This window comes from Salvia miltiorrhiza, chromosome 7 (assembly GCF_028751815.1).
Source record: "Salvia miltiorrhiza cultivar Shanhuang (shh) chromosome 7, IMPLAD_Smil_shh, whole genome shotgun sequence".
Taxonomy (NCBI): domain Eukaryota; kingdom Viridiplantae; phylum Streptophyta; class Magnoliopsida; order Lamiales; family Lamiaceae; genus Salvia; species Salvia miltiorrhiza.
The window spans coordinates 13,613,937-13,624,278 of NC_080393.1; the positions used below are offsets into that span (position 1 = coordinate 13,613,937).

Here is a 10,342-nt window from a genome sequence, read left to right on the forward strand (position 1 = left end):
TTGGATAAAAATAATATATAATCATATATTATGAAACAGTAAAATACTAGAGAGCCTACCATATAATTATCCGCCAGTAATTCGTATCCTCTAGAATTAGCCGCGTGAAAGAAACCCTAAGCGGCTACTTCTAGCGGATACTTTTTACTGGCGGATAATAGTACCATGTCATTTATTACTGCTTTTTATATCACAATATATATAAATTTTATTTATTATCGTTCCAATTAATGGTTGTTGTATTTTTTTCAATTTTGAAGAGCTAAAGCTAATTTAATTGTGATTGGACAATTCAACCGGCAAGGGTGAAGCTTTATAGGGTGGGAATCTATAGGCTTTGCAGCAAATTAAGTCACGGGCGGCTAGAATTGAGCGGGCACGGCTTTTGTGGGATTTGTTTGAAAAAATTGAAGCTTTGATAAGAGAGATAAATTGGGTAGGGCCCATTTACACAATATTTTATGTTAAATTAGGGTTAAGAAGTAGAGAAGCAGCCGCGCACTTGAGAGAAGGAAAAAATCAGCCGCTGGAGGAAAAAATCCATTGTTTTGGTTCCTCTTCTTCAAATCAGCCGCACTCCACTTGAGAGAAGGAAAAAATCAGCCCATTTACACAATATTTTACACAATTCACGCCATGGCTTCTTCTTCAAACCAAGTAAGTATACTTGTTATTTGTTTTGTATATGTTAGATATATTTATATGTTAAGAATCTATATGTTTTGTATATGTTTCGAATTTTGTATATTTTTAAGTAAGTATATGTTTTGTATGTTTCGAATTTTTATATGTTTTGTATATGGGTGAATTTTTATGTTAGAATCATTATGTTAGAATTTATATGTTTGTATGTTACAATTTATATGTTTCGAATTTTCATATGTTTTGTATAGTATTGAATTTTGATTTAGATATAGTATTTGTTAGATTTATTTATATGTTTCGTATATGTTAGATATAGTGTAGTTGAGTGCTGTTACAAGTTTGAGTATAGTTTCAGTGTTGTTAGAATTTTTATTTAGTTGAAGCATATTTAGATATATTTAATCGTCTATTTAGATCATTAGGTTAATTTTACTGTATTACGCATAAAATAATAACGTTTTTTTGGTTATTCAGAATTTAAAAATTTATAACATACTAATAAAAACATATAGAACCATAATTACCTAATATCCGCCAGTAATTAATCTTTTTAAGAAGTAGCCGCCGGGTTTGAAAACACCAGGCGGCTACTTCTTAAAAAAATTAATTACTGGCGGATACTTGTTTATTGTGGTTCTATATTTTTTTATTTATGTTTCTAGTAATTTAATAGTTAATTATGCATTATTATTAGTTGATGTTTGTTAATTCATTATGCTTTGTAAATTGAGTTATTTTTTGTATTGAATAGGTCCCTTATTCGAGGCGCGAGCAAATCAATCGTGTGGCAGTTGAGATCAGTACGTACAACAATATTACTTACCTATCGACAGTAGTCTCGAGACTAAACGAAATTGGCGGTTTTGCACTGGAGAATACGTTCAGGCGTGGGTGCTTTGGGATGATGTTGGATTGGCAGCCGGGCCAGAAGTGCAATGCTGCATTGCACCATATTGTCTCTCGTCATCTTAAGATCACGAGAGACGATGAGGATGATGAGATCTGCTTCTACATCAACGGGAGGAACGTTGAGTTTACTCCGAGAGATTTCGCTCTCGTGACAGGATTGTCCTTTGGGGATGATCCTTTTGACCCCGAGGCTGAGCACGATCTGAGTCGGGCTCATACATTTAGACAATTTTGCCGCTCTCAACCGGTGTCAGTGCGGGAGCTGGCGGATATATATTTCGACACCGTCAATCCAGTGGTTGACACCGACGGCGGGTTGTACCTCCGTGTGGCCCACTTGTTGGTGCTACACGCATTTGTATTAGGAGTGGACGTGCGCCGACCCGTGCAGTCCTGGACTTGGAAGCTGGTGGATGATTTGCCGACCTTTTCCAGATTTCCTTGGGGATCGTGCGCGTATAGAAGCTTGAACTACAGGTTGAAGCACAGCACAATCAAAAAGGATTGTAAAAAGTATCACTTCTACGGTCCTTCTTGGGCCCTATTCATTTGGGGTCTTGAGAAAATTCCCTATTTGGGCCCAGCCATAGCCATATGCAATGCGGGGGTTTACCCTAGATTTCGGAGGTGGACGTTCGTGAAGACCAAGTTGGATGGGTTACAGAGTTATTTTGAGTCTCCGGTAATAATTTAGTTGTTTATTTGTTAATATTATTTTAGTTTATGAATATTAATGTTTGACTACATTTTTTTGTTTCTAGGAGAACGGGATATGGGAGATGGTCCCCGATGAGTACGAGGCCAAGACATCTTACTGGCTATCGGTGGCAGGCGTCAATGCCGGGATAGGGGTTCGAGTACCAGAGCCGGCAGTCTTTGGTCATAGGCAGCCTCGGCAGCGCTACACTGGTGGGGACCACAACGAGGATGCTCCTGAGCATCAACCTCGGCGTCGCAGTATGAGACAGGATACTGGCAAGCGCCCGAGGGGACAAATAGTGGACACCTCATCGAGCAGCAGCCATCACGATCAGAGCATTGGGGGCGATCACCCCGTTGATTCTGGTCGAAGGTCTCACAGTCACAGAGCCCCGAGGCCTAGGCACGAGGATGCTCCTGCACCTTCACAGTGGAGCGAGGAGGATTGGCAGCGCATGCAGCACATGATGCGCCAGAGTGAGGAACGGGTAGCGAGGACCGTGGAGGACAGCCTGTTCAGGAGGATTAAGAGATATTTCGAGGACAAGTTCGATGCTATGCGTTGCCGATGCTCGCATAGCACTGATGTTCACGTGCCCAGACCTGCTCCACGATCTCACTCTGACAGGAGACGCGAGCCCCAGCCCGAGCCCGACTCCGATCCGGCGCAGCCTACATCCTCAGAGGCCCCATCGCATCACCAATCCCCTGCACATGAGTCTCCTGCACGAGAGGTGGGACAGACTACTGGTGATGCCATGCACACCCCGCAGTGGCAGCATGATCCGTTTGGTGGCCCGACTAGTTTTGGGCATGTGCAGACTCCGCACATGGGTGTCCACCACATGCCCACATTCGAGGCGTCCAGTTCTTATGGCGGGCCACGCTACTCGTGGGCTGAGCCGGGCACGAGTTCAGCATACCCTTTTGAGCCGGCCCGTTCTTCGGCTCCGATCCTGACTCAAGATGAGATGCACGAGTATTGGAAGCAGTTTAGAGGGGTATGTTGTCGTTGCATTAAATTTACAAGTCATTTAATTTAAATTATGTCAACATTGTTTAACTTGCGTTGTTTTATGTGAATTATAGGGAGTTTCTGAGGCAGTTTCTGAGGCAGTAGCTGCTGTTCCCCTCAGTATTTGTGCACCGGAGGCTCCACGCAGAAGTCGCCGAGAACGGAACCCGTCGGCTGCACTTCGATCACCATACGTGCACAGCGCCGTGCCGAGACCCGTCGACTCACAGTATGTTGACGGGTTTGACTGTATGATGAAAGCTGGCAACCGTGGCAACTACCGGACGATGTCGGTGGCAGAGAGCGAACACCCTCTCCCGTGGAGCTTTTGGACCACTATGCAAAACACGAGGAGGGACCTCTCGTCCAATGTTGGTTAATTTATGAATCAGTTGTTATCATGAACGTCTGGTCACTTGTTACTAACATTTAAGTACGTGCAGGCTGTTGATTGCTACATGATGACGATGAGATCGAGGTTGATGAGGGGTGATGACTTGATAGACGGTGTTGATGCGAGGACCACCATCGTATTGGATACAGAGTTATTCGTAAGCATTTAATTAAATATTATTATTGGATACAGAATTATAATCAAATATGCTTTTAATATAATGTTTAATTGCTGCAGAAATATTTCGATGATGAATTCACGCAGTTGAAGTCAGCGTGGCGGGAAATGTTTCCCGCGAAGGCAGAAGGGCGGTTTATATATTCCGACGGAGTTTTTGCTACGTGGCAACCGCATGCCAAGAAGATGTATATGGTGCATGGGCAGGGGGTATCTTCGACTCATGGCGATTGGATGAATGCCACAACGGTACACATATATATCTACAGTATCAATATGTTGGAGTAGTTCATTTTTTATTTCCTCTTCACCAATTGCATTTGCGCGTGCAGCTCATTTTGCCTATACATGTGTGTGGACGTTACATTACATGCCGAGTGGATTTGCTGAGTGGAGTTTGCGACATCTTCGATTCGCAGTTGTTCAAGACCATGCCGCAGCCGCGCTTCGATGTGATCGCCGCCCTATATCCGCTGCAGTGCCTGTTGGGTAAGATGCTTGAAGTGTCCCAGTGGTTCGCAAGGACCACGATTGTCGACAACCCGTTGGAAAACCTCCAATGGCGAAGGTTGAAAATCCAATATGCCGACGAGAATGAGCAGTTTCAGCAGCCAGATCAATGCAGCTCCGGTGTTTTTGCGTGCATGTATGTGGAGCGTCTGATATCAGGCTCGCCGAGCCTTGCGTGGGGCAATGGGCACGCCGCCGACTATAGGCGCAAGATAGGCAGTAGCATCTACGAGTTTTGCATCCCCGCACCGAAATAGCTTATGTATTTGTACATTTAAATGATAATTATGCAAATGACGTTTTGATTAGAGGTTGCAGTATCTTTTTGAGTATTTTTCTATGATTTTCCACTTGCATCCTAGATAAAATTATGAAATAAGATGATTAATGAAACTAGCCGCCAGTAAATAATTATCCGCAAGCAGTAGCCGCTTGAAAACATTTCAGCGGCTAATCACGGCGGGTAATTAATTTCTGGCGGCTACTTGGGCTAAACGTCTTATTTGATAGTTTAATGCATAAAAAAGCATACTTTGGGTGTTTTATGCTATTAACTAAACTTTTATATAAAACATTGTTCACTTCTCCAAAGTCTCATTCATAATTTCAACTCATAATTGTTAAGACATGTCCATGTTGGTCATTACTAAAGGCGTGTGTTTTCTGCTTCAAATATTTCAAATCAGGCAACACAATAGCTTCTAAAACATCAAAAAACCGCTAATTATCATTCTATCCGCCAGTAAATACATATCCGCGGCCAGTAGCCGCTGATGTTTATTGTTGGGCGGCTACTAGTGATAAACCATTAATTACTGGCGGATAGTGAGCATTCCATGGTGTTTGCTAGTTCATCGATATTATGCAAATGAAACCGCTTCGAAATTTATTCAATCAGTATCCAATACTCCCAACTTCAGAACATCACTTACTGGAATGAACTAGCTCTACTGAATATTCAATCAGTATCCAATACTCCCAACAACAATATCCATCAAAATTTAATATAAAAGGTAATTAAGCTACTGCTCCCAGCCCGTACCCTTGCATGCTCTACGTGTGTGGCCAGGCGAGCCACATAGACCACAGGTTTTGGGTGCTCGTTTTCCCAGACTACTTGATGCATCCGCTGTTGTGGTCCTTTGAGTCGGCCTCTCACCAGCTGAAGGAATTCTAGATTCTCTTGGTCGACCAGCTTGTCGCCGAGAAAGGTTTGGCAAAACAATATCAGATGCAACTTCAAACGGAATTTCCCAGTGCTCTAAGGGAGGCAAGTGATTTACTGCTCCGGAGTATGTTTGAACCAGTGAACTCCGCAAGTAGTAAGCTTCCACGTAATCTTCCACTGGCTCTTTCGCCTCACTGCGAAAAGAAAGCTAATATTTAGTAGGCATCTAATAACTATAATTTTATAATAAAATAGATTTAGCATACGTAATGGCTGCGATCGCATGAGAACACGGCATGCCGTCCAGGTCGAATTCATTGCATTCACAGCTCTTCGCTTGAAGGTCAACCATGAAGCGACGATCACCAGCACGAACCCTGTATTTTCTCTCGGAGGTCCTCTTCGCAGTGTAGCGACGACTCTTTGAGATCTCCGCACTTATCTTCTGTTTTGCCTCTGGAGTAAGAAGGTCATCGTTCTCTTCCGCAGACGCAAGTCTGTCATTGAACCACTGCTCCAGAACCATCCTGATTGCCTCCAGCATGGAGCATATAGGAAGGCGTCTGGCCCACAACAAACGGGCATTCAAAGCCTCGGCAGCATTAGATGTAAGAAAACTATAACGGGTCACCGGACTTTGTGATCGTGCCCACTTCTCAGGGCCTACGCGCATCAACTTCCCGTACGCCGCCGGCTTCAATTGAGCCATAGCCGACATTGCACGTGAAAATTCTGAGTCCGTGTAGGCGTATGCAGCCTGGCGGAAAAGCTCAACAACAGCTTGCCCGTAGCCCTTAATTTTGTTCTGCAAGTGGTAGTAGCAAAGACCGTGAGTAGCATTTGGTAACTCGCTCTTCACAGCATTAGCAATGGAGACATGCGCATCAGAGACAACTAGTAAGTTGTCGGGCTGACCAAAAGTTTGTCTCACATTTGAGAGGAACCACTTCCATGACTCATCATTCTCGATCGGCCCGACACCAAATGCCAACGGAAAAACTTGCTCGTTTGCGTCTTTTGTCACGGCGACGAACAAAATGCCATTGTTCTTCCCCTTCAAGTGTGTGCCGTCGACCACAATCACTGGCCGAAGCGAAAAGAAGAAAGGTGTGATGGAAGCCGCAAGAGCAAGAAACAGATGTTTGAACCGGTTGTTTTCGTCTACTTCGAAATCCATCACGGTGCCTGGATTCGCTTGAGTTAGGGCATACAAATATTTGGGCAGAAGAAGGAACGAATCATCAATTCGACCGTATATCTTCTCTAAGCTGAGATTTCTTGCACGCAGCGCGACATCATATTTGATTCTGACGCCAAATTCACGTAACAACTCCGACATAATAGATTTCGGCTTAATGACCTCTCCGTCATCGCGTATTCTTTTTTCCACATAAGCTGCAACCACATTCGAATGTGCCTTTATTCGTTTCAAAATGCCCAACTCCCCTTCGCAAGAGTGCTCTTTAAACTTATGCACTCCCCACATCCCTCCGCCGTGACAAGATGCACGCACATCGAACTTGCACTTATCAGAGTGCTTGCACTTGTAATAGAGGCGTCCCTGATCTGAGCGTACAACTTTTGCCTCAGCCCCTTGCTTCATATTCCAGAAGCCAACAGCAAGGACCAATTCTTCTTTACTGTTGTAAAAAGAGTTCTTCCCCAAATCAGCAACTCTGGACAGCTCACTCTCGCGAGCAACGAGCGAAGTCGTGGCGTCCACTGGAATCAACGGAACTATCCAATTAGATAGTTCACCGGTCGAGTCCGTCGGATTTCCGTGACGGGTTCTACTTTGTCGGATCCAACCTGCTCGCTCGGTCGCCGTGAACTCTATCAGATCATCGTCTAATAAATCCTCAGAGGCGGCAGAATCTGTGCCCGACTCGTTCGTTGGATCGTATTCTTCGTCTTCTTCATCAGAATCGTCATCAGGTTCTTCGGCTTCGTCTTCAGGTTGTACGGCTTCTTCATCAGAATCGTCATCCGTCCGCACCTGGTTGAATCTCCCGCACATTTCATTCAGATTCCATGCGGATTCGTCCAACAGTTGCCCATCCCATGAAAAGTACTGTGTTGGAGGCGCGCTCTCGCGAGCATGATACGACGTCTCATACTGACTAGATTGTGCTTCATCATCTCCGTATCCCGAAGCCTGGCCAAAATCAAAAGTAGGGATGTACGCTTCTTCGACCGGGTCGTTGTTGTGCTCAACGTACACCATGGGATATTCGGCAGTTTCCAACAAGCCTTGCACATCATCGTCGTCACTTATTACGCATTTCGTCTCCCTTCCAAATCGATTGGTCGCCAAATAATACAATTGATAGTTCGGGCTCAACGAATGCATTGTCAGCACATTGTTGATGCTGTATATCAGGCTCGCAACTGTTTCATTTAAGAGGGGAAGGACCTCCGTAGCCCCGCCAACATAGTGTATACCATCGACGACTCCGTTGTATCTCACATATATGTATCTCACGAATTCCATCTATAAAACCACATAAAATACAGTATTAAAATACGTTTAAAAAGTTCAAAACATCACAATAAGCTCGAAAAATGAAGTATCCGCCAGTAAATCATTATCCGACACCAGTAGCCGCTGACCTTGTAGGGTCGGCGGCTATTATCGTTTTCTAATGATATTCTGGCGGATACTTTATTTTTTGGGTTCAAAACATTCAATTATATTAAAAAAAAGTTTAATATTTCCCTAACATGCTTTTAAATTTCAGATAATAAAGAAATTCATTAAAATAACGTAAAACATGCTCTCAACGTTAAAAACAACGTACGATTAAACATGCAAACTATAATTTATACAAACAATACAGGAGAATCACCTTTTCGGGCTGAAATTCAACACAAATTGCCTCCTCTCGCACAAAACCACTCAAATCTTTAGGGTATGCCTGAATTTATGAAATTCAAGGTGAGTATTTCAATTTGTGTTTTGGTCATTCACAAATGCAGCCTTATAAGGACTAAACTTGATTCCTTACAAAAAGTTCACGTGAAGTGCAGTGTTCATTCAATACGGCTTCAATCTATTATTGCATGTCACCTCACGCATGCATAAAATTAGCATTAATGCCCCACTACAACCAAATTTTTTGCAGAGTCACCTTCTCAGTATGTACTTTTAATTTTTTACTAAAAAATTAAAAGTAAAAAATCGCAACAAATACAAAAGGGGAATGCGTATGTTATATTTAAACATTCATAACAAGCTGAAAAATTAAAAATTATACATAATTTGACATAAAATATTATTTTCTGCCTAACAGACCAAGTATCCGCCAGAAAATCGTACAAAAAGTTCAGTAGCCGCCATATATTTTTTGTTAGCGGCTACTGATAAATCAAATAATTTAATGGCGGATACTTTACTTTTTGGCTATATAATATTATTTCATTACCGAATATATGAATTTCCAAATAATTGGTATATAATTTCTTATTATTTTATGTGCAAGTCTATTATTTTTTGTGTAGTCAAATCATGCATAAAGTGAGTGTTATTACCCCCACTATAATCCAAATTTTGGCAGATTCACTATCTCTCATATTTCCCATCCATGTGTACTTCTTGTACTGTACATATTTCACTATCTCTCATATTTCCCCTTGTAAAATTAAATAAAAATCTAAAAATAACGGTGCATATGTAACAATAAAAAATCACGAAGGATAAAAATTCACAATCATGCTAATTATGAACAAAGTATTTTTTTTGAAGCGAATAACACAAGTATCCGCCAGTAATTAGTAGCCGTTGAATAGTAGCCGCCGGTCACAAACTTCAGCGGCTACTTCGGCCGGCTACGAATTACTGGCGGATACATAGTTTAATGGTTTCAAAAAAAAAAATCTTAAGAATTGACATGTTCGTGATTTTTTTGGCCTTCGTATTAATGTTTGTAACACACAAACGTCCCCTAATTTATTCAAAATTTGCAAATCTATTTAATCTTATAATGCATGAAAGTGACGTTTTCTCACATTTTGTACCAATTTTAACTGTTTTCTTACACAACTCTTACACAATTTCCATCATCATCAACTTTTACACAAAAAACCAAGCAACCCATCACCATCAAACTTGCTTTTCGGTCTTTGACTTTGAAAGTGGGTAGTTTTGCAAGACATATTATTGAAGTGGGTAGATTCCCCTATTAACACTAGTTTATATATATAAAAAATAATCTTTAGATAATAAAAATTTAATAAACTTTATTACTTAACTAAATAATTTTTTTTATATTAGGTTATTGATAATTAAAATATTTTTTGGCTGACACACCTAAATTCGAAGAATCCCCTTACTATTATTGAATTTATTCAGTTAATTAATTCAACTAAAAAAATACTATTATCTGATTTGATATATTAAATTATTGACAATTTGAGTTATTTACTTTGTGTTCTTTTTTTATTGTTAAGAAATTAAATAAAAAATATTATTTTGCCAACCAATTGCCACGCAAGAATAAATACGTCACGTCAAAATTGGCACACCATATTATATATTAGCTTGGTATTTGGCCGGAATTTGGATTAGTAGCAAAATGAGATAAAATCAAAAGTTTAATAATTATCACGCCGCAATTCAAAGTTTGTGTGCAAAACCAGAATTGGATTAAAGTTTAATATTTTATGGGCAATTAACCCTTAAAGTAAATAGACTCAATTAATTATATGATACAATAGATAAACCCATTTGATTATGATTTTAATTTTTTCACAAATCTTGAATACACTCAGTTTTATAAGTGAAACGGATCTGACCCGCATCCCAACCCTTACCTTGTACCTCATGTGA

At 41.1% G+C, this 10,342-nt stretch overlaps 2 protein-coding genes across 2 annotated transcripts; one reads left to right on the forward strand and one right to left on the reverse strand.

Moving 5' to 3' along the window:
- Window positions 1-1,532: 1,532 nt before the first annotated feature.
- LOC130995327 (uncharacterized) lies at window positions 1,533-4,635 on the forward strand. Its single transcript, XM_057920576.1, has 6 exons — window positions 1,533-2,236; window positions 2,316-3,254; window positions 3,343-3,639; window positions 3,712-3,819; window positions 3,900-4,088; window positions 4,172-4,635. The coding sequence occupies exons 1-6, from the start codon at window positions 1,547-1,549 to the stop codon at window positions 4,604-4,606; spliced, it is 2,658 nt and encodes an 885-aa protein (XP_057776559.1). The 5' UTR covers window positions 1,533-1,546; the 3' UTR covers window positions 4,607-4,635.
- Window positions 4,636-5,200: 565 nt separating this feature from the next.
- On the reverse strand, window positions 5,201-8,824 carry LOC130993840 (uncharacterized). The gene is made up of 3 exons (XM_057918878.1): window positions 8,364-8,824; window positions 5,784-8,008; window positions 5,201-5,711 (listed from the first exon to the last, which is right to left on the reverse strand). Exons 2-3 carry the CDS (start codon window positions 8,006-8,008, stop codon window positions 5,372-5,374), a joined length of 2,565 nt encoding a protein of 854 aa, XP_057774861.1. The 5' UTR covers window positions 8,364-8,824; the 3' UTR covers window positions 5,201-5,371.
- Between the last annotated feature and the right edge of the window lie 1,518 nt (window positions 8,825-10,342).